At 40.0% G+C, this 24,557-nt stretch overlaps 1 protein-coding gene across 19 annotated transcripts in view; it reads left to right on the top strand.

Annotated features, from left to right (window-relative positions):
* LOC140247655 (rap1 GTPase-activating protein 1-like) overlaps positions 1–24,557 on the top strand; it is a 59,159-nt gene that overhangs the window by 18,485 nt on the left and 16,117 nt on the right. For 9 of the 19 annotated variants that reach the window (XM_072327459.1, XM_072327470.1, XM_072327415.1 and 6 more), the window contains 6 exons: positions 9,633–9,726; positions 10,200–10,235; positions 12,680–12,727; positions 13,379–13,417; positions 13,553–13,738; positions 23,854–23,957. In XM_072327459.1, the coding sequence (XP_072183560.1) occupies positions 9,633–9,726; positions 10,200–10,235; positions 12,680–12,727; positions 13,379–13,417; positions 13,553–13,738; positions 23,854–23,957 (507 nt within the window). Of the gene's footprint in view, positions 1–4,341; positions 4,473–6,328; positions 6,396–9,632; positions 9,802–10,199; positions 10,236–12,679; positions 12,728–13,378; positions 13,418–13,552; positions 13,739–23,853; positions 23,958–24,557 lie in introns of those variants that run through there. The other 10 variants (XM_072327542.1, XM_072327506.1, XM_072327478.1 and 7 more) reach the window with 6 other exon arrangements.

Raw genomic sequence — 24,557 nt, 5'->3', positions numbered from 1 at the left:
TAGTTTGTAAGGCATCAGAATTGTTATCCTGCAAAAATATTTTCATGTTTTCTTCTGGTAAGTCAAAAAAGAGATGTGGGATCTAACTGAAAGTATGTTTCAAAGCGAAACGAGTAAAAGCAAGACTGTTTGAATTGTGGCTTGTTGGAGAAATTTTCATTGGAAGTTGCCTTAGTATGAAATTAGTGTGGTGGATCAATAAGAGACAACTCAAACAACAGCTTGAAAAGTGCATGAAAAAAAAAAGAGAAAAATAAAACCTGATGGTCTCTAATTCAACACTGGATGTGTGCCTTCAGGTGAATCAAGAAAAAAATGAAGATGAAATACCGGTGTTTTAAACAAGGAAGCAATGGTTAGCTGATTTTCCCCCATTTCAAATACCTATTCAAACCTCTTCTTGGCTGTTGTTGCTGTTCCTAAAGTCTGTGGTTTAAGACTCTGCTGAATTTTCTCCTTGGTGTTCGCATTTAGTCAGCTGGGGTTTGAGCACTAATGCAATATAAACATTTATTGCCTATCACATCTAAATTTCTTCATATTGTTGGAGTTCAACGTTTATTATATGTATTGTTGCTGTGTGTCTTCATCAGTTGTTTCATCAGTTCAGCATGTTTCTCAGTACTTAATATTCTTTAAAAAGGAAGGATCTTACTCTTTCTTGGTTATATTATAGTCTGAGCAACTCTGAGATTGTTGGATTTTCACTGTTCTCAGTTTTATGTATTACCATAGAATTGCTGGCATTCGTTTCAGATCTGTTTACAACTGTTAAGAATTTGCTGGGTGTTCCATGTTCCAGTCACCGTATCACTTCCTGTCTAAGAACTGCTGGATGTTTTTTATTGCATGCAAGTTTCAGTGCAGATAGTTAGGTAGAGGATTTTTTGTTTCATTGTTTGTTTTGACAGTTCAGATCACTGCAGTCTAGGAGTTCTGCTGGATTCTTGTTATCCACAGTGCTCTCTGCAGTCTATTTTTCAGTGGTGCACCATTGGTTGTCCTCTTAGTACTATCTGGGTCATAAGGTGCTTAAAAAACAGGTCCACAGAATCATTATTTTTTAAGTGTAATATGGAAACATCATTGTGGGAGATATGTTGTTTAACTATACTTCACAAAGTCTGGAGAGTGCTCCTCTGTAACAAATAGCCTTCAGTTTTTATTGCTGTACTGATAGTCAGAATGTATTTGTAAAATACATTTATACATAGGCAGTAGAGCCCACACATGCCAACTGGAACCATGCTTTTCTGTTATATGCTGTACGAAGAAAGATATATTTAGCTCTTCACTCTTGCAGAAAGTTTCCCAGATTCTTCATTAATAGACTTCTATGTATTTAGATTTAGTGTATGGCTCCTGAGGTTTTTTTTTGAGTATCATGAAGAGATTCTTTTTAAGACATAAAACGTGCTAAGTATTTCTCAAAGTGAAATAGCAGGTGTTCTGCTGCATTTAGTTATACCACTGAACTCTCTGTAATTTGTGTCCTCGTTAGTTCAAAAACAAGTAAGTGATCCCTTATTTTATTTCCTGAATATTCCTATCTACATAACCCAGCTTTGTCATTTTTCTGATAGCCTGTTATTGTGGAATAAATTAATAGGTAATTTTTGATAAAATTCTCTTGAGGAAGTTATTGTGAGTCCTCTGTATATTTTTGGTTTAATGTTCTGATGTACGTAACAATGTCCTTCCCTTCTTGTAATTAAATAAAGGCACTTTGTATTTTATGATTTTTGTCTATTAAGGAATAGTGGAAAAGGAAGCAAGGAGGCTATTCTTGTAGCTGGAGAACTGAACTGTGATTTAATGGATTTAACTGGAATTCAGTTTCTCATTCGGAGAAACATCTTGCATGTGACTAAGCACATATGTTCCTTGCAGGTCTCTCAGATAACAAATATTTTTAGGACGGGGACTGACTCTTATTTTATGCCTTGAGAATAGTGTCAAGACCAAGCTGTCATATGGCCTCTCTCAATGAAAAAGAATAAATATATTTGACTAAGCTGCATGATTTCACAATGCATCAAGTGTTGATGGCATAAGAAATCAGCACCATGTAAATCCCCCAAATGAGTACATTTAAAAGTGAACTTCTGTACCTCGAGGTGTATTCCATGTTGGATTTCCCTGATATTTTTAGGGCATAGTAATTTGCAGCTGCTTCCAGCCAGCTCATGCACTGCAGTGGGTTGTGCTGGCCTCACAAATAAGCAGCTGCTCATGCTTTTAAAGGGCCAGCTGCATCTTCCTCATGTCCCAGAAACCTGCCAAAAGGAGGTGTTTCCTGCCTGGGAAGGGGGTTTTGATCTGGCAGCGTCATACCTCTGGGGATTCTGCAGCTTGAGGGACCTGGCGGAGGTTTCTCCCTTTTACCCCTGGTACTTCTGAGTTCTTTAACCATTCCTGTCAGAAAATGAAAAATTCCCTCAAAGCTTCAGAGTTTCAAGCTGGTAGGAGATGTTTGCGAGAAATAATGCCAGCTGGTTCAGATTACCTGTACAGGTGAAAACTGGGAGCTGCATTACCCATGATTTTGAAAAAGAAGACTCTTAATTGTTGGATGGCCTTTCTGTCCAGGAGGGAAACTTCTGGCTCATACTGCCTCCCTCCACACCTGACTTCCCTTCCTCCCCATCCTGTGTATTTTTCCAGCAGTTCTTCTGACAATTTGGAAACTTGTAGGTACATGCATAGCAACATAACTTTACATATGCACCCTGTCATTCTGCTTAGATTAGGCTGCTTGTTTCCCAGATGTGAATAACATTTCATGGAGTCATAGAATGGCTTGGGTTGGAAAGGACCTTAAAGGTCATTTAGTTCTAACCCTCCTATGGGCAGGATTGCCACTCCCTGGATCAGGCTGTCCGGGGCTCCATGCAACCTGGCCTTGAACTCCAGGGATGAGGCTTCCACAGCTTCTCTGGGCAGCCTGTTTCACTGTTCCACCACCCTCTGAGGAAAAAAATTTCTTCCTAACATCTAATCAGAATCTCCCCTCTTTTGGTTTAAAGCATTCCTCTCTGTTCTATTACTATCTACTTGTGTAAAAAGTCAGTCTTTCTACTGTTTTTAAGTTCGCTTCAGGTAGTGGAATGCCATGACGAGGTCTCCCTGGAGTCTTCTCCAAACAAAATAAGCCCAGCTGCCTCAACTTTTCTTCATGGAAGATCTCCGTTCCTCTGATCATCTTTGTGGCCTTTCCCTCTACCTGTTCCAACATGTCTACATCTTTCTGGTGTTGTAGACTGCGGACCTGGGGCCTCACAAGGACAAAGCAGAGGGGAGCAATCACCTCCCTGTCCCTGCTGGCCATGTCTCTTGGTGCATCCAAGGACACAGTTGGTCTTCTGGGCTGCAAGTCCATACCACTGACTCATGTCCATCTTAAATTTCATTGCTGCAAACTGATGAACTTGTTGACCCAAGCAAGACAAGGGCCATATTTTTACTTCTATACTCTTCAGTCTATCCTCACTCTATAGACCTGCCTCTCTGCTGTAAAAAATATTGATTGATCCTGTTTAAACATGATCCTGGCAATCCTTTCTTGTTTCTGCCTTAATTCCACATATAATTTGCTGATATTGTCTTTTTATATCCACGTTACTGCTTTTGAGGAACTCATCTGAGAGTCTAATGAAAATTATTATTTGTTAAGATTATTAGTTAAACTGATTTATGAAGTTAGTTGTGTAATAAAGCACAGGAGCTAACTCCTTTCATTTAGATGTGATTATTAGATATATAATGCACTACTCTTGGTGAAATATGGACTTACGAATCATATCTTTTGTTTTCAGTCTCCTTCTCCTGTTGTTGAGCACCTGAGATATATCTTCAGGACAAGAATTCCTGAATGCTACTAACTTTATCTGATTTTCAGAGATATCTCACATGTGCCAAGAAAAGTTACCTGCTGAATTATTAACAAATTTGATAACTTCTGATAGAAACTGATGATTAAGGACTTCAACTTGGTTATAACTTGATACATCTAATAACTGCTGTCATTCTTGAGAGAACCACGAAAAATGAGCTTCCTACGTGAAAAAAACCTCACTGATTTTTACAGGGCATCACTGTGAGTCTGGCGTTAGAAGTGCAGGGTGCAGTATGTGGGTCTGCAGAGCTGCATGTGCCCCACCTAGGCAGATGCCAGTTTGTTCCCTTCATCTAGGACCAGTCCTTTCAGCTTCAGAGAGCAGCTGTTTGTAGGTCTGCCTGCTCTGTCATCAGTGATCTCTCATTTCAACTATGACAGCAGCGACCTGCTCGCTCTCCATTCATCTGCAGGTGGGGGCAGTGTAAGGGAAAGCGAGAGAGGGAGGGAAATAGAGGGAGGATGCTGCAACCTATGTGAATAATTTATAGTGCGAGGAAAGGAGAGTGTATGTGGGAGCAGCTGGGTTCCCTGTCTCCATCCAGTTGCCAGCTGGGGATGAGAGAACCTTGCTCAGGTAGGGGATGAACAGCTTAGCTGCTTTTATTCTCTTCTTGCACATGATACAAATTAAATATATTTTGCAACTAGAAGGAATGCGAGTAAAAACAGCTAGAGGGGGGTAGTTTCAGATCTCTGCTGCTTGCTGTGCATTGTGTAATGAATGGACCTTGAGGCAGTTTCAGCCCCAGGAGGGAAAGCGTCTGCTTTTTAAACATTTAGGCATTGTGCTATACCGCATTGTGCAGCGGGAGAGAGGCGATGGGGAGGGAGGAGATAGGGAGAGCAGTTGTGTTTGTAGGGAATTGTATAAACCAAAGAGATAGAGGACATGAAAGAGGGTCTGTCAAGACTCAAAGAGATCCCACTCTCATTCTGTCAGCCTTTGGCACAGAATGATGAATCCAAGTGGGTTGTGGGAGGTGCTGTCTGTTTATATCCAGCATGCTATTTAGAAGCTGTGCACATATGTCTGTGAAAATATACGTGTTTCTGTCTGTGAAATTGTGATGGCTGAGTGTAATATTGTAGTAATAAATACGGGGGGGGGGCGGGGGGGGGGAGGAAGAGTTTCTCTCTGCAGAGTTTACTATTAAAGAATATGCTGGTATTGCGTAGTTTCTTTGGAGCTTCTAATGTTCCTACAATGACTCACATAATTGATAAAACTGCAGAGACAGGTTCAATGTTTCAGCTAATCCAGACTTTTTCTATGTGAGCAGGATAAAATGCTAATGTAGTTATAAAAAAGGTCTGTTAACAAAAATGAGGAAAACATGTAGCAAAAGCTGTAGATGCTGGTTATTGAAATGTGTATATTAATATACCTACAAGGATGCCTAAAAGAATAGAAGCTTGTGTGCTAGTCTCTTTAAAAACAAAACACAACAAAATTATAGAATGCAGAATGACTCATGCAAATTAGATAAAAATATGGATTATATAATGAGACTATAAATATTCAGAATTCATGTAAGAATGCAACTGTCAGTATCAGCTGAGTCTAGTTACTACAACTGAAGGCTTATATTAGGTGATACTGTTATATCAGCTGCATAAACAGCAACAATTGTTAGCTTGATTGTAAGCTGAGGAGAAATAAGGGGTAGGAGGTCTTGTAACTTGCTTACATGTGGAAGTGATTTATTCATGTGATTATTGTTAAAGGATGCTACTTGGAACAGCAATTGGAGCATTTAATAATTGTTTGCTGTTTTGCTCCTGGATTTTGAGGGCTTTGTACATAACTGCAGTTGTACAGGAGGTTAGGTAAACCTGTGAGGTAGTTAAATGATAGCTGAACCTATAGTATTCTCTGTGCGAGCAAAGTTGGTTTTAAGCTTCTGAAAGATGTCAGAAAGACCTGGGCCTCTCTGTATACTTTGCTTTCACCCTATCTAGTCTTGCTGTTGCTGCTGCTAATGGCCATGCCATCAGGGAGGGCAGTAATTAGTACTGGCAGACTACACATGCAACTTATGTTCTCATTCTGAGCTTTTATTAGGAGTGGCAATTTGTCCATTCCACAAGTAAATGCAAGTTCTTGTGTTTATGGGGTTTCTGAATCCCAGATTTTAGCTACCCTAAAGAGTGAATTGCTTACATGCTACAGCACCCAGTTTTTTCATGTGAAGAACAATATCAAATCTCTGTATTACTTGATATACGTCAGCTCCTAAGACCAAACACTAGTGAGGCTGATATCCTGCTTGCATTCCCTTGAAGCAAATAGGAAGCTGTGGAGGATTTCCATGTTGCTTGCTTTTCCCACTGCTAACAGAAAGGAACCGTGTGAATAGTTTTTACCCTACAGAAGAGTTGAGTAAGGGATTCTTCAGCTGTCTCTGTTTAATACTGCTTGTTTTACAGTCACTGACAACCTGGAGTCAGCCTCTTGGATTCAGCTGTCCTGCAAGGGAGATATGGATCCCCTAGAAAGGTGGGATCTAGGTAGAATGATTTTACTGATTTTCCACAGCAAAGGAAAGGCAGGAGTCATCACTCCATTCTGTTTTCTTCTCTTTCTCCATACCTCCTCCTTCTCCCATCTCTCTATTTCACATCCCGCTTTCCAGGAGCTTCCTGCCCCACAGCTGGGGCCTTGTCCCAGCTGTGAGGTGCTCTTTGCTGTCTCTCCTTTGAAGCCTGGCTTGGGGAGTCATGGGAGGGAGGGAGCCTGTGCCCTTTTCCGTGCTGAGGTGGGAGGAGAGGAAGCTCCTGAAGAGGACAGAGGGAAGCCTCCTTAACCACTCCAGCATGTTTTCCCGAAAGCGCGGTTCCGGTTCTCCTGTTGGAGCTGACGGAGGGTATGTACTGGCACTGAGTGGCTCTGTCTCGGGCAGTTTGCATTTCACCCTGCAGCCTGGGGACAGGATGTGAGAACAACTGAGAAAGCCTCAGGGTGAAAGGCTGGGGCGGGACCCTGCCCCACGATGGCTGTTGTGCAGTGGGAGCAGGCAGAAGAGCTCTTCTGGGAGACAGATCTGTGACTGCTGTGGTGCCTTAGTGCCCGATATCCTTCTGTGGCTCCGGGAAGGTGAGAGGGGTTGGCCAAGTGCTTCTGTTCATGAACAGAAGCAGGGTGAGACTTTACCACATAGATTAAAGGCTTTATTCAACCCATTGAAGCCAATTTTTTATTTATTTTTTTATTTTTTTTCCTTCCAGAGCAAATAGAGTTTGCTGTTGATCTGGCTTAGGTATAGTAGATGGGAATTATTTCTATAGATCTTAATGGAGATCCCAGGACTGAAGTAGCAGAGGACGCTGCAAGACAGGAATAAAGGGCATTTACATAGTTTGTATGTGGAGGTAGTAGCTTAGAAGTCTGCAGAAGTTCTTCTCGCACCATTTTGGAATTGAGAGTATTTAGCAGTGGAATAGAATCATTTGAATTAGAAGGGACCTTTAAAATCATCTAGTCGTAACTCCCCTGCAATGAACAGGGGCATCTGCAGATAGATCAGGTTGCTCAGAGCTCTGTCCAACCTGACCTTGACTGTCTACAGGGATGGGGCATCCACCACTTCTCTGAGCAGTTGGTTCCAGTGCTTCACTACCCTTGTTATAAAAAAGCTTTTTTCCTTATGTCCAGTCTAAATCTCCCCCTTTTTAGTTTGAAGCCCCAGCCCTCTCAGCGTGTCCTTGTTGGGGAGGTGTTCCATCCTTTGGATTATTTCTGTGGCCATCCTCTGGACATGCTCCAACAGGTCTGTCCTATACTCCTGTACCTGGAGTGTTATGTCCACATCTAGACATAGCACTCCAGGTGTGGTTTCACCAGCACTGTATAGAGGGGCTGGATCATGTCCCTTGACCTGCTGACCATGTTTTTTTTGTTGCAGCCCAATATATGGTTGGATTTTTGGGATGCAAGGGCACATTACTGGCTCATATCCAGCTTAGCATCCATCAGTATCCCCCAACATTTTTTCAGCAGAGCTGTGCACTATCCTTTCATCCCCCAGGTTGTATTGGTATTTGGGGTTACCGTGACCTGAGTGGGAGGCCTACTCTTAGTTCAGATGCTTCCTTGAAGTTAATGCATTGGTTATTGTCGCTAAGAAAATCCTGTTTGAGTCTTCAGTCTCTGTTTCCCCCCCTTACTACCTTTTCATAAAATTAAAGATTTGCAAAAATGCATTTGGATGAATAAATTGTGTATTCATTTGCTCTCCCAACCTGCAGAATTGTTCTTTTTCAGAAACAGTGTTCTGCTCCCTGACAGTGATATTTGTGCTTTATAATTGGAGACTACAGTGCAAGTAATTTCTTTCTCCATGTCCAAAATTCACTTGAACATTCAAGCACTAGTAACAATAGCCCTTAAGTTTTGAGATATTCTTTGAAAGGTAACATCAATTCTAAATCATTCTTCTGGATTTTTAAGTTCCTCTGTACATTCCTGGGATATTTAGAGAATTGATAACATCTCTAAGTGTATGGTAGGGCCTATGATCATGGCATCTGCTGCATTTTGTCATTAGAACTGTTCAAGGATTGAATGGTAAGGAACAGTTGCTCTGTATAATGCTTCAGTCAGCCTAAAATATGGAGGTGAATTTATGGCAAGAGAACAGGGCAGGACTGACCTCATGTACAAGCTGCCAAATTTTTGTGTTATAGGTATGTAATTTACTCCTTACTGAATGATTCAGGAGTCAAAACAGTAGCATGCAGAAGAAAAACACTGTAGAAACCAGCAAGGCTCCATGGCATCCATTTTCATATAAGATCTACTGTTAGATTTCTCTGGTTATGATTAGTTTCTGAAAATGAGAACATTTCAGATTTAGCTCTTAGTTTTTAGGTATTACAGAACACAACCTTTGGTTTTCCAAAACAAGTAATGAAAATGTTACATATACCTACGTATGCCTTGGGTATGTATTTTTTTTTGGTCCCAGATTTGCTCCAGCTACATGAATAGAAGCGATAAATAAAGTATGTGCATGTATAATATTAATATTTAATAATATTACTAATATTAATTTCACTATTAATTGAATTTTATTAATTTTAAATACATTTGTCATCTAACTATTACAGTACTTGAGTATGTTGAGGCTAACTCTTCAGTCTTTCCTCCCATATGAATTTAATCTTTAGATGCATAACATAGCTCTCTCATTTTGGTGTTAGAAAAAAAAAGGTGGGGGGGAAGATTTGCATTACTCTGTATAGATCAAGCCTATATGCTAGTTACAAGTGGACCACCAAAATACATTGTGAATTGTCAGAGAATTGATGAGCATAGAGATTCTTGGAGCTTGTAATGAGAGCATAATGTCGTAATTACATAAGGATGTAGTTCTTACATACAGTAGTACAGACACCTGTTTCATAGCAAGAGGCTTTGTCACTTCCAGATACTGATCTCTTAACAGTAGTAAGGGTCTTGCATCTAAGACCTGGGGGATAGTAATTCATGGTCATGATGCATGATTACGTAACAAACATTTCTGTGATTGAATTACTAAGTGGTTTGGTCTTGTAGTGCATTAGAAACCTAGGGTTTGTTTCCAGCTACATCTGTGCTGACTTCACTTTCCCCTAGGCAAGAAATGGTCTGGAAAGAAGCTGAAAACAGCAGAAGGCAAGGAAAGCATTGTTGACAAGTTCTTGTTTTTGACAATAGTTAGAAGTATTTATTTTTCCCTTTCCCTGTCTCTCACAGGAGGTCTGAGGAGGGAGCGTGTTGTGTCAGTAATGTTATAGACTCTCCTATCCAAGGCATTCCATCTGCTCTTGCTTTTGCTGCTCCCAACAAGGTAAAGGCAGTTTACATTCCTTTGTCTCAGGATTGGAATGTGCATTGAAGTACTGAGCAGAAGAAGTGATGGAAGGCAAGCTTTTGTGCATGCTTATGTTACAGCAATAATTGTCTGCTGTTGTATACAAATCCTCAACTTGTTTGTTTAATCATTCTTTATTGTATATTATATCAAGCCTGTAGTTTAGCCCATATGAATTCCTGTCACCTGTCCTATTGGGTTGCAGGTCAAGCTTTTGGAATGTAAGTTGAGAACTATTTAGAGTTGTATTGTCTTTGTTATCAGTAAAGAAAGAAAGATTCCTTCTTTTCTTCAGTAAGAAAATAAATAGTTGTTGTACATAAATGTGGAAAGAGATGCTGCGTTAGTATCTGTTTTACCACAGAAGATAACGTATTAACTTTTTCAAGTGTTAAATTCTTTTCCCTGTTGTCTTTTTTTTTCTTTTTTTTTTTTTTTCTTTTTCACAGACTGTGGACTTGTTTGAGATGATTGAGAAAATGCAGGTAATGAGAAGTTATTCTGACTTTGGATGGTTTTGATTTTTTTTTAGCCAAACAAATCATCTGCTGTTCTTTGTCTTGTTACTTCAATCCCAACACCTTTCAATTTAGACTTGAAGAATATCCGGTTTTCTAGGTCCAAGCTTCTACATGAAGTCTCAAAACTGTTTTCCTGTGTTCATTTCTAGAACTTGCATGATGGAAGAGCTATACACAAACTGTTCCATTCTTTTCAGGATTATGATTTTGAGAGAAAATCAAAGTTGCATAAAGGTGTTACTGTCATAGTCTTCAAAATCGTCAAGCAACTTTCTGCTGGGTAGCAGGTGCTAATGATGGGTGATTAATAGGATTGTTTACATCTGTTATAACTGCATTTGGCGAGGTCAGATAGTTTAAGAAGTAACCACTGTAGTCCTGATCTTTAACTTGCACAAGCAAGGAAGACTGGTTTAGTTCTTTTAATAAATAACATGCATTCAGATGCAAAATGAATGCATGCATACTACAATGCAAAATGAAAAAATAAAAGGGAAAAACATCTTTGCCAAATGAAGAGGTAGTAACATAATAATAATAGTTAATATACGTAGCAACTGAACTTTTAGAGCTTTTTTTTTTTTTTTTTCAGATTGTGTGTTCTTGCAGCATCCTCACAGGCTACCAATATTTTATCTGATTTTTAATATTTCTTTAAAATAATATGGTTAACTTTGATCTAACATAAGACAGGATAATATGTAATTCCCATCTTTTATTTTGTACTAAAATAAGATTTTGCACTACACAAACTGAGCTACATTGAGTCTTCTCCTTGCCCTACAGGACAGATTGTTACATTTAGATTTACATCTTCTTTCCAGGGTAAGAGGAGCTCTTCCTTTAACTACAGGCAGTCCAGCATGGAATGTGCTGTCATGTACTTTCTCTTCAGAAACTCTAATACACTGACTTATAGGAGCTCAGGATGTTTTCCCTCAGGCTGAGATATTGGTCATCCACTGGGTTCTCCTTTGAAACTGGAAACCTTTTGCAGTTATCAGATCTGTAAAAATGTCAAGGAAGAGAAGAGAGACCTTGCAGGGACCAGTTTCCCTGACTCCATTTCCACATGCAAAAATTCTCCAGTGTGTAGAGATCTTGTCCCCATGCTTTCCAGTTTGTTCCAGAAGATTGGGGCTGCTTTGTACTTCTGTGTCTCTCATGCCTCAACCTTACTATTTCAGATTTATATATTTCTATCAGATACTTGTACAAGATTGTTTCAATGTAAAATGCTTACACAGACATAATTGTTATGAGATTTTCCCTATTGTCAGAACAAAGTCAGGAGATGCTTATCCTGTCTAGAATCCCTGACTAACCATTATATTAAGCTGTCACTGAACGTGTATAAAAATATAGTCAAGCATCGTGGTCCTGTATAAGAGTTACAGGATACTGATTATAGTAGTCAAATTCTTACGTATGTTCTATCAGAGAAAGCAACAGTCCTGTTTTTTGGCTTCCTGTCTGCCTGTGCAAATTATGCGTCTTGTCTCTATACTTAGGTCCACTTGGACTATTATCAGCATTATATTAGAATATGTGGGGCAACCTATTAGATCCCATATTTTTTTTCTACTTTTGTTCTCAACCTCTGCTTAGTAGGTGTTGAGGGCTCTCGTGACTCTGATGTTTCTGTTACTGTGTGTTTCTGCTGCAGAAGTGTGTTGAAAGTGAGGAAACTCTTGCCACAGTGAGAAGGCAGAGAATGAAATAGCCTTCAGTAAGAAAGGCATCTACTGTCAGGAAGAAACTAGGCATCCAGTTGTAGGACTGGATATGCAGGACTATGCCATAAAGCTCTTTGCACTAATCAGGTGTATGCATGGAAATGTTTATTTTCTCATATGCCTCCAAGAGACAGATTTATTCCGTTATGTGAATGGAAGGAAGGCATATAAACTTTCCAAAGTCTTGCCTAGTCCTCAAAAAGTTGTTTCTTTTCTTAAACTTTCTCTGAACTTTTTTTGCTCTGCCTGATGGTACGGTATCTTCAAGGGAGATGGAAATCTAACACTGTGAGGGAAAAAGTCTGAAATACTATCCTTTCATTTTCTATCAATAAATCTTTGTTTATTTATTGTTTGAATAAGAGTAGAGTAGCTTAAAGAGACCAGAAAATTATATAACAGAATCACTTTGGGATAATTATTTTGATTTCTGACAGCTTTCTGCTTTTAAAGAACCTGTAAGGCTTTTCAGTTTTAAAGTCAAATTAGGAATAGCCTGGCCAAGTTCCATCTTCACTCCTCCTGCTTATTCCAAACTTCCATATTTGCATAAAGCAGAAGATTATAGAGAGCAAAAATATGTAAATTGAGAATATGGAGAAGAACGCAGAAGGTAAATGAAATAAACATGCTAAAACACAGCATTCACTGTCTGTGGCTTTCTGTTTCCAGGGGAGTCGTCTGGATGAACAAAGATGTTCCCTTCCAGCTCCTCTCAAGGTCAGGCTAAATCATTGTTGCCTCCTAAGTTATAATGACAGATGATTACTGACCAGGCTTGTACTGCATTTTCTGTGTGGAGTGAACAGGGAGCTTAAAAACACTTATTTCTCTTAGCTGTGAAAGTTGTTGCTGTGTACATGAAAGACAGTATTTTCCTTTTTCTGATTTGAGTTATTCCAGTAAGTGTTTAATATTATTAAAAAATCTTAGCTTTGACAAAATAATTGATATATTTTTTTTCAATTTATGAGCTGTAATAATATTTATGAAAGCACGTTGCATTTATTTCAATTGCCTGCTTGAAGATTCTGAAGCTATGAGAAAACTGATGTGCTTCCCACAGTTTTAGGCCAGTAAAAACAGGTTTTTATCCTTAAATTTTCAACTTTTTCTCTCTTTTTTTTTTTTTTTTTTTTTCCCTAGCTCAAGCGTGGTATCTTTAAAATTAGCCTTTATGGATTTTTGTTCTCAGTTTTATATTACAATGCTGAGACCTGGAAAAGAAAGTCCAACCTAAAATTCTAAAAATAAAACTATAAAGGTGGACTAGGGCAGAGCAGAAGCTGATAACACAGCTTGTGCCATCGTGAGAGGAAAAGAATTTAAAAGATCTCCCATACTTTTGCTAACATTCTCTTCTGATTTCAGACAGAAGAAGAGTATATTCCTTACCCCAGCATCCATGAGGTGAGTTCCTACTACTCTTCTCTGTTCTGTGTTTTTTTTTTTTTTTTTTTTTTTTTTTTTCCCTTGAACTTTCAGCCTACTGGCCTTTTCAGCTATTGATCTTTCAGCTTTCATGTTCTCTATCCTTTCAAATAGGTATTACAGAAAGGGTGGCCATATCCCCTCATTATCTTACCCCAGTTTGGGGGCTACTGGATTGAAGGGACAAGCCACAACCTCTCCAGTCCAACTCTGTCTGATGTACCCTTTCCCTGGAGTGTTAAAGTGAAACTGGAGAGTGACCCCACAGCCAAGCTATACCGCAAGCATTTCCTAGGGAAGGTAAGGGTAATCTTCAGAGCCTTCTTTGACCTGCCAGTCTTAACACTGAACTGTATCTCAGGCTTTTCCTGGTAGATTTAGAAATAACTGCACAGACACCTAGTATCCCTTGAACTAAGTAAATGAAGTTCATACAGCTGCATGGCTGGCAGTGTATTAAGTTGATCCTGCCTCATGTAATCTGTACATCTTCCTGTGTGTTAACAGAAGTGAAATATTTGTACCAAAAAATACTTATATTTGGTTAAGAAGCTCCGCTGAGACAGATGAGAGAAAAAATGTGAAATAGTACTGGAAATGGATGTGGTATGAGTTTTAGAGGTGACTTCTGTACTAAGAGCGCTATTTCATTGCCAGTGAACAAAGTGGTCCATTTTCCTCAAAACAGATAAGTAAAAGAGTATGATGACCAGACATTTCTGGTTGGTACTGGCTGTTTTAGGGAACTAATTGATTCCCAGAGTGGATTTCAGGATGATTTTAACTATCAAGACAAGGGAACAAAACCATGGTCTTTTTTGAGAGACAGTTTATAAGCTGATAAGAAAGCCAACTATGTATACTATGTGCAGTGATCTGTCTGACTGCTTATTAAGTTTAAAATGAAGAGTTTGGACAGTGCTGGGGACTTGTTCTGAAGTAGTCTGACTTGCCTGAATGACCTTGTATAGTATGCAACTAGAAGCTGATGTTAATATCATTTGTTAGTAAAGCACCCTTTCTGGAGGCTTTCTGGCCAGACTGACAGATCTGCTGTACAATATAATGGACATAAATTCCTCAACATTCTGGAATCCTTCCATTTGCCAACTGTAATTATTTTTCTGTCATGATAAATTTAAGGTTCTTCTCGAAAGTTTCTAATTTCAGCTGTAATGAAAGATAAAGTGTTTTTCAGTACAATTGTAGAATTCACTGCTGACCTGATATAATAGAATCACAGAAACCTGAGGTTGGAAGGGACCTCTGGAGGTCATCTTATCCATCCCTCTGCTCAAGCAGTGCTGTATCATCATTGTTTCTTCTAAGTAGGAATGGGGCAGAATGTACCCTCAGCAAGTATGCAGATGACACAAAATGAGGGAGTGATGAATTCACCAGTGGGCTATGTTGCCATCCAGTGGGACCTCAACAGGCTGGAGAGGTGAGCTAAAAATAATCTCATGAAGGTCAACAGGAGATGTGCAGAGTCCTGCAGCTGGGAAGGTACAATCCCTGGCACGAGGACATGTTAGAAGTTACCTAGATGAAAAGCAGCTCTGCGGAAAAGGACCAGTGGGTCCTGGTGGCTGTCAAGTGTAAATGCTTGCTGTTAAGAAGGTTAATGGTATCAGGGCTACATTAAACAAAATATTGCCAGCAGCTGAAGAGAAGTTTTCCTTTCCCCTCCAGTCATTGCTGATGAGGCCATGTATGGAGTACTGTGCCTAGTGTTGAGTCTCCCAGTATAAGGTAGGAATGGATGTACTGGAAGGGGTCCTATTTAGGGCCACAAAAATGGTTAAGGAACTGGAGCCTCTCTCCTGGGAGGAAAATCTCAGAAAGCTAAGACTATTCAGCCTGGAGAAGGCTTGGGGGGGATCTTGACAATCAGTCTTTTCTTCACAGTATAAGAGGGCATAAGAGAGGATGCAAAGAGGACAGGGCCTTTTTTCAGTGGTACACAGTGCTGGAACAAGAGGCAGTGGACTCTAACAGCAACACAAGAAATTCTATCTAAACCTCAGGAAGCACTTCTTTTCTATGTGGATGACAAAGCACTGATGCAAGTTGTCCAGAGATCTTGTGGAATCTTCTCCTTGGAGAATTTCAAGAGCCACTTGGATGTGGTCCTGAGGAACCTGCCCTGAGTGAATCAGCTTGAGCAGAAGTTGGACCAGGTAGACTCAGAAAGTCCTTGCCAGCCTCAGCCATGCTGTGAAGTGAATATGAAGGAGTTCCCTTTTCATCAAACTCTGTATGTTTGCAAAGTTCCCAACCATCAGTGATTAAGTACTAAATAAAGACTCCTCTCTCCATTCTTCTCAAGTGTCCAGCATTTTGTCCTTTGACTTAATTGACATGAATGTGTCTATATCCCACTAGGCTTGTAAGCTGGTGAGCCAGCCATCAGAAAAGAAGGTGCAAAAGACTCTTGTCATGAGATACTCTATCCATAGGCAGAAAACTTCATCCATGTAGTGGGTTGTAAACACTCCTTAGAAATTATTTAAAGTGTGAAAGCTCTTTTTATGTAAGTCATGCATAAAAACATGACAGTTTCCATGATGTAAAAGGCTTTGGTAAGGAGAAACTGAGAGCTTTTCCATAAGAGAAGTATTTTATCAGTTCAAAGTTGCTTGCTTTTCTTGCTGATGGCTTGGGAAGGTTATTTCTGAAAGGTCTTTTGCAAGCTTGAGTAACCTTGAGCAATTCTTAGCCAAAGAAAAGAGTTTTTAAGTATGATGGGAAAGGCAAAGACAGCGGTTTAGAAAATATTTGGGCAACGCTGGAGACTGGAGTATATACAGTAGAATCATAGAATGGCTTGGGGAGGAACCCTAAATATCATCTTGTCTAACTCCCCTGCTATGGGTGGGGCTGCTTTCCACCAGATCAGGATGCTCCATCCAACTTGGTCCTGAACACCTTCAGAGGTGAAGAGTCCACATATTCTCTGAGCAACCTGTTCCAGCACTTCTGAGTAAAAAATTTCCTCTGAATCTTTAATTTAAATATCCCTACTTTTAGTTTAAAGCCATTCCCCCTTGTTCTGTCACTATCAGACCATGTGAAAAGTCGGTCTCCTGCCTGTGTGTAAGCTCTCATCAGCTATTGGAATCCTGCCATGAGATCTCCCTGGGACCTTCTCTTTCTCAGGATGAACAAGCACAGCTTCCTCAGCCTTTCTTTATGGGAGAGGTGCTGCAGTCCTTTGTGGCCTTCCTCTGGACCTTCTCCAGCAACTCTGCATCTTATATTGGGGGACCTACTCCTGAGTGCAGTACGGTAGAGCAGGGGGGATAATCACCTCCTTGCCCTACTGGCCATATCTCTTTTGATACAGGCCAGGATACAGTTGACTTTCTGGGCTCTGAGTCACACTCCTGGCTCATGTGCAACTTTTTGTCCACAGGGACACTCAAGTCCTTTGCCACAGGGCTGCTCCCAATGAGTTCTTCTCCTGGTCTGTACACATGTCTGAGATTGCTCTTATCCAAGTCAACCCCAACACCTTACACTTGGCTGTGTTCAGTCTCAATAGGTTCTCATGGGCCCACTTTCCAAGCATTTCCAGGTCCCTCTGGATGATATCACTTCCTTCTGTTGTATCCACTCAGCATGGTGTCATCAGCAGACTTGCTGAGGGTATGCTCAATATCGCTATCCAGGTCATTGATAAAGAAGTTGAAGGGTACCTGTCCCTAGATGGACCTCTGGGGGACATAACTTGTCACTGGTCTCCATTTGGACATAGGTCTAATGAGCGCAACTACCTGGCTGTGACCTTCCAACCAATTCTTTATCCATCAAATAGTCCACCTTTCAAATTTATTTCTCTCTCATATATAGACAAGGATGTAGTGTGGGACTATATCAAAGGCAGAAGTCCAGGTAGGTTGTATCAATTGCCCTTCCCTTGTCCACCACTACTATTGCTCATTCATAGAAGGCCATAGAGGGTGACCATGTTACCATGCATGATAACATGCCCTTAGACTTGAATGCATATGCCTTAGTGTAGCTTCCAGGAGGATCTATTCCATGATTTTTGCAGACACAGATGTGAGACTGCCAGGCCTGTAGTCTCCTTGTCTTTCTTTCTCCCTTTCTTTAGAATGGGAATGGTATTTCTATTTCTTCTGCCACCAGGAACTTTACCCAACAGCCATGACTTTTCAAATATGATGGAGAGTGGCTTGGCAGCTACATCAATCAGTTTATTCACAACCCTAGGATGGATGTTGTCAGGTCTCACAGACTTGTATAACGTCGATCAGTCCCACAATGGTCTTGAACTTACTCTATGCTGGCAGTGATAGGTATTTTACTCCTGCACCTTCTGCCTGAAGGCTGAGTGACTCAAGAGACATGGGAAGTCAAACTACCAGTGAAGACTGAGGCAAAGAACTTGTTGAGTAGCTTAGTCTTCTTGTCTGTTGAAGGCAGTTATACTTTCTCATTTATTAGAGGAAGTACACTCTTCTTTGCCTTTCTCTTTGACCAGTGTACATGTAGAATCTCCTGTTATTTTTCACATCACTCAATAAGTTCAGTTGATCTGCACCTTGGCTTTTCTGATTCCATCTCTGCATGTCTGGACAGCATTCTTATATTTTTCCCAGGATGCTCATCTCCACTTGCACTGCACGTACATTTCCTTCTTTTCCCTTAGTTTGATCAGCAGGTTCTTACTCAGCCATATCTGTTTCCTGTATCTTCTGCTTGATTTCTTATACTGGGAGATGGAGAGCTCTTGTTCTTGGTATTCTTGGTGCTCTTTAAGCTGTCTGTAGAGGTACCACCTTTGTTCTGTTCTTGTGTCCCTAAGGATGGTTTTCCAGTGGATCTCATCCAATAATTCCTTAAACAGACAGAATTTTTATCTTTGGAAGCTCAAGATTCTGATTCTGTTCTTTACTAGGCCCATATTCCTTGAGATCACTAACTCAACCACAGCATGTTTGCTACTGTCCAGACTGCCTCCTGTCCGAACCACTTTAATGATCTTCTCTGTATTGGTGTGAACCAGGTCTTTACCTCTTGTTGATCTGTCCAGGTACTGGACAGACTATGAAGTTATCCTTAGCAGACTCTTAGAGTCTCCTGGATTGTTTGCAGCCTGCCACATTGCTTTCCCAGCAGACAGCTGGGTGGTTGAAATTCCCCATCAGGCTGAAAGGCTGTGAGCATGACATCTCTTGTAACTGGTGCAAAAAAGCCTCATCAACAGGCTCCCCTTGATCAGGCAGCCTGTAATAGACCCTGACCACCAGATGTCCTTTGTTGGTCTGGTTCCTAATTTTAACCCACATACTCTCAACTTGAATGTGGCTGTTTGTCAGAGACAGCTCCTCAGGGTCTATCCACTTCTTAACATAGAGGGCAACTCCCTTGCCCTTCCTTCCCTTTGTATCTCTTCTAAAAAGCTTGTAGGGCTCAATCATAGTATTCCAGTTGTGTGATTCACACCATCTTGTTTCTGTGATAGCAGTCAGGTCATAGTTTTCTAATTGCATCATAGTATTCTGGCTTCACCAGAACTGGTAGCCTCTTATTGATGTCCCACATTTGGACCCCCAGTTGATAGCAGAACTATCTCAAGAGATTGTCTGGACAGCAATTCCTCAGTGCATCTCAGTGAGAAGTCCCTATGACAAACATAAAACAACAGTCTGTATACATGTTTGTGCTATGGGTACACATATGCTAAGTCACTGAAATTGACAAAAAAGCAACAACCCAGTGTACCACAGAAGCTATGAAACAGCCACACAAAAAAGTGCTAAGACATTCCAGCCAATACTGAGCTCTAATTCTGTGCTTCTTGGTCTGTGGTTTATATGATGAGTTCAGTAATACTCATCTTGTGTATAGGAAGAAGGCTGTAGAACCTTGTGCACAGTACTGTGGGAAGTACTAAATGCCCACCTTGTTTTCAAAGACTAAAAGGAAGAGAAGTATCTGGAAGAATCAGGAAGAATTTAATAAAGACGTATGTCGAAAATGCCCATCAGGAGCTTAGAGTGCAGTTTCACAAGCACTTCAAGCTGGCAGTACTGGTGAAAAATCATTCTTGCCTTGTGTTCATATCTGGTCAGGTATTTCTCCATTATACTGTACTTTCTTTGTAGTGGTTTAAAATATTGTTACTGCTGTACGGTGAACCATGTTGAGGAACTTAATCAAAATTAGCTTCCTGACTAGAGAAAAGAAGTTGTTAGTGTGAAATTGTAGCTGAACAGAGAGGAAAGAGGTGGAAACAATTTGATACACTGAAACAGTCAAAGGACATTTTTATAACTAGGTGTAACTGTAATGATCTCTCTTGTTATTTTAAGGCTTCTGTAATTTTGTTTCATTACTGCAAGTCTATCATTTTAGTGAGTTTGTACTCTGTAGGTATCTTTTTCTTTCCAGTTTTCTCCAAGTAGGGATGGAAGGAAGGCCTAGAGACAACCTGATAAGGTATTATTTTTGTACCTGTCCAGCCTTAACGTTCTATGTTCTGCAGTTGACAACATCAGAAATATCTTCTAGGTTCTTGTTATCATTTGACTGGCAAACAACAAACACCTTGTACTCTTCCAGCAAGAGGGCTCATGGGAATAATGATCTTGTTTACTGTGTGATATAAGTTTATTAGTTATCTTTTGTTATTGACATGTTTGGAGGTTCAGCTATCTTTGTCCTTCTGTCACATCACATAATCATTGTGCCACCAAAGCTGCTTTTCCTCCTTCTTCAGGGATGAAATCATCCCAGTATTTTACCAGATGACCAGAAGTTGTAAAGATTTGAAGTAAGCTTTTTTGAAATTCCCATTTCTCTTAGAGAAAAATTAATGGGCCCATTTTGAATCCTGAAAAGGATGTTCTCTGGATTCATGTACTCCTACAGCTAAAAAGAACTGCTGAAGCAGGCCAGGTCTTGGGGAAGGCTTCTTTTCCTCTAGTTCGTTCACTTGTGGTGCAATTCTTGTTACTGAGTGGACAAAATAATTCTGTTTCATCAAAAAGAATCCCAGATGGCTAAGAACATGGCAGATATCTTAACAACTCAATAACTTCTTGGGCAAACTGCCAATATTCCTTGTGTCTTCTATTTTCCCTTGGCCTTACAGAAGATATTAATTGCTTTTGCAGAGTCCAGACTTCCTTTCCAACTGCCTTTAATGTTACAGAAACTGCTTCAGTGACTAATCAGATTTGCACCTACCTATACAAATATACATAGGTCAATTTTGGTTATTTTGTCACCATTGAGTCACAGTCTTCAGTATTATCCATAAAGCATTTTGATATTTCATCTCTAACTTTGGGACAGCTAATAATAAATGTTGTTGTGTGTTGAAGGACTCTGAGTCTGCCTTCTGCTGCCTAAGTGTTTTTACAGAGAAAGAAAATTGCAGAAGGAAAAAAGAGTAAGTTAAATTTTTTGTTCATACTTTTGACCTAGGCGTATGCTCAGGATCAGGCTAGGCACCCACTACAGCTTTGGTAACAATTCAATTATTATGAGGCTTTCATTAATACTGGTGCTTGTTACTCTGGAAAAGATTGTACCCCGTTGTGCAGCTCTGTCTGTTTATGGTCAGCTGAATAGCTAATAGCCTGGTTCCCAGAGCAACTGAGATTCTAATATGTCAGGCCTGCTGAGGTCTGGCCCTGAATTCTCATCAAAAAGAATTTGGTTTTCTAGTCTTTGCATCTCGTTCTGATTTCTGGCTACAGCTAACTTCAGACTTCTGTTCATATTGCTTTTTTTTTTCATGTCTTCTGCTCCTGAATTTTGTCAGCGTTGTGCCATCTTTTCCTTAACAGCTTGTCTTGGACATACACTTCAGCATCTGACTTCTTCAGTTTATGGACTTCCCTGATATTGGTGTTCATCTCAGTCATTTGATCATGCTCTTGTTTTGCTCCTTGAATCTTTTTTTTTTTTTTTTTTTTTTTTTTTTTTTTTTTTTTTTTTGTGTGTGTGTGTGTGTGTGTGTGTGTCAAGGGGGAAGTGAGGACAATGATATCTCTCATACTTTAAAAAAGTTCAATAGCTTCATTTTTACTTCCAGGTTCAGGGGAGTAACTGGAGTATTAATTAGTTATTTTTTTCAAAGATGGAACTGATTTATGTCTGTTGATTCCAAGATGCATACGTTCGTGTAGGTATCAGAGTATAAAACAAGCATGTCACTATCTTTTGTTTCACAGCTAGTTAGTACTATCACTAATACAAAAATTTGTTTTGATTTTTTTCCACAGCAAAAGAAGATCTCACAGCTGTATTCGAAAAGGTTACAATCCAACAGATACAGAACAGACGTTCCATATTTTCTAGGCAGAAGGCTAAAGGAGGAGCTATCAGACTAGCCAGCTGTACAGCAACTCATTTTGATCAAATGATACATTGCTCCCATTGAGTTCTTATTAATTAGATGTGTCCAGAGTAGTCCTTTCACAGAACGCGTTCCAGATCATGGAAGTTCTGACTGTACAATTGGCACTTAACTTGACTGTCTCAGCATATAAAATTTCTGTATCATGTGCACATTTGTATTTACACAGTATTTCCTGTGATGCAACCCCTGAATATTTCAGTCCTGACTACTGACTGCACAATACCTAGCTGTCTTCTCAGGTTGCCAGTGACTCCTTTACTTGAATTTGAGATAACTGCTATTCTAGAGATCAAATAATCGATTCATTATTTGCAGGGAGGGGGTATTTTATCTCTCTCCTTCATTTAATTTGACCATGTCAAACACTTGGCATCTAGGCAGTTTGGATCTGTGGGAATCTGGGAGTCAAACTCCCTATTAAGGTATGTGCTTTTTGTCTTCTGTGAGCATTTGATAGCTCATTGAGTAGTCAGAGCATGTTTTTCTTTGTAACCAATGATGGAAAATCCAGCTGGATATCTTGAGGTACTTCATCTGGGAAAATCTCAGAATTTCTCTGCAAAAATACATCTACCAAAATCAGCTCTTGATTTTCTGTTGCCTGAGCAGTCCCCTGGTCAGCAGATTGCTGTATGACTGCTGATTTCCATGGCCCCAAGGCGTAAGGGAGCACTGATAATTCTGCTGACTATAGTGTAGCTGAGATTATTTTTGTTTGGAGTTTCTTTATTTGATTTTACTGTGTTTTATTCATTCTTACTTTGCTTTACTGAGGACTCTCACCTTACCTTGTAGCCTAGAAATACCACTTTAATCTCACCATATCCTTCTGGGTTGGAGACCTAATAGTGAAGCGTACTATTACTACCCCTTTCAACAAAAGTTCTCATTCACAGGGAAAAATTATACTGTTCTGATTAAATCCAATGATAATTGGATCTCCTGCATGATATTCTCACTGATCTCTCTGTCCTGCTAACACCTCAAACACAATAATTTGTGACCATTTGTTGAAGTGTTAATTCTGTCTCTTTATTTGATCAGATTTTTACAGAATCCTAGAATCCTAGAATCCTTAGAGATGGAAGGGATCTTTAAAGGCCATTTAGCCCAACTCCTCTGCAATGAACAGGGACATGCAGAGCTTGGTCATGTTGCCCAGGGACTGATCCATATGTAGTGGTCAACTCCAGAACTGTCTACTGAGTGGTTTTCCTGTTGATGATTAAACTCTGCTAGGAAGATGAGAAACTCTGCTAGGAAGATGGGTGATTCCACCTATACAGAATCCAATTTGTGCTAGAAACTTCTGTTCATTTCAGTTGTCTGTAGATTTTAACCTCTGTTGATACAACCAGGCCTATGGCTATATACATGGAAGAAATATATGGCTGCAGTCACTTCTGTATAGACCCTGTAAAAATGTTTGCATTGTGGTTCAGTGCTAGACAGAAGAATCTGAATTACATTCTGTTTGAGGTGCACTCCACTAAAGCTGAAGCAATGCTAGTGTTAGTTGGTTTTAGAACATCCTCTACCTGCAGAGTAGTTTCCTGGAATTCTGGCTGCATCCTCACTGAGATGTACATGCTCATAGAGAGCAACAATAGGGTATGTTGTAGTTGATGTGTTGATCATGCCATTACTGTTTGTATGGAATATTTCCATAACTGCCTCCAGTTATGCTTAGTGTTATGCAGAGTATGAATGGGTACAGGGAAAAATCTATCATATATAGGAATTTCTTTACAAGAAACTGGAGTCCTTCAAAATCTGCTGTTGAATGTTCTCATTCATCTTCTTCTCAGAAATACCCTACTGGTAGTGGATGAACTTTTATACTCATGCATTGATTACCAAGGAGGCTGCAAGACAAGTGTTAGTATGTCTTCAAGCATGCCACTGCTACTTAAAGAAAAAACAAGGCAGTCCTGAGGGACAGGTTGCATTGTAAAACTTTGGTACAGTTCTTTGGGAAGCATGTTGGGAATAATGTATCTTGAATTCCTGTTTTCAGGAGCACCAGAACTTTTATTCCAGTGATGTGTCCTTGGGCTACTTGATACTTTCTGTGAAGTATGAACAGTCTGAGAAACAGGAAAATCTACGCTTGTTGCTGAGGTAACAGTGTCTTCTGTAGTAGTATGTGTTACTGTGCTGTGTCTCTCATCTTACCTTGAACTTTTTCTGCGTGGATTTAGGTGTGAATCTCATGTCCCTCTCATAGAGAGGCCTGTAAAGAAACCTTTGAACCTTCATTTCTTGCCTTCCTCTGACTTTCTCCTAGCAAGTTCCTTCAGGATGCTGAAGTGTTTGTGGGCACATCCTTACAGTTCTTCTGAGAAAAATATTTGTTCTTCCTTCAGAAAGGGGAAACTTCTGTTAATTCTGTGTGAGCACTCTCAAGGGAGGGAATATACCTTTCCTAGTTGAGAGCAGACTAGCTTGGGCTTATCTTTGGGCTTTGTACTTGAGACTAAATCCCACTTGAAGGTGAATTAGGACATCCCTTAGCTTACCAGGACAGCCTCAGATATGCCAATGTGTACCCCTTTAGGGCTTTAACAAAGCCCAGAGAGTGGCTGAATAAACTAGAGGAAGAATAACAATGGATCTTGTGTATGTGAGAAGTATGCTGCAGAAAAGCTATTATTTCCTACTCTGTTGACAGAAGGCACTTCTGGTAGGCAATATGTTACTTGGAGAAACTGACATACCACT

Source organism: Excalfactoria chinensis, chromosome 1 (genome assembly GCF_039878825.1).
Source record: "Excalfactoria chinensis isolate bCotChi1 chromosome 1, bCotChi1.hap2, whole genome shotgun sequence".
Classification (NCBI taxonomy): domain Eukaryota; kingdom Metazoa; phylum Chordata; class Aves; order Galliformes; family Phasianidae; genus Excalfactoria; species Excalfactoria chinensis.
The sequence above is the reverse complement of the archived record's forward strand: the minus strand, read 5'-3'. Positions and strand labels throughout refer to the sequence as shown.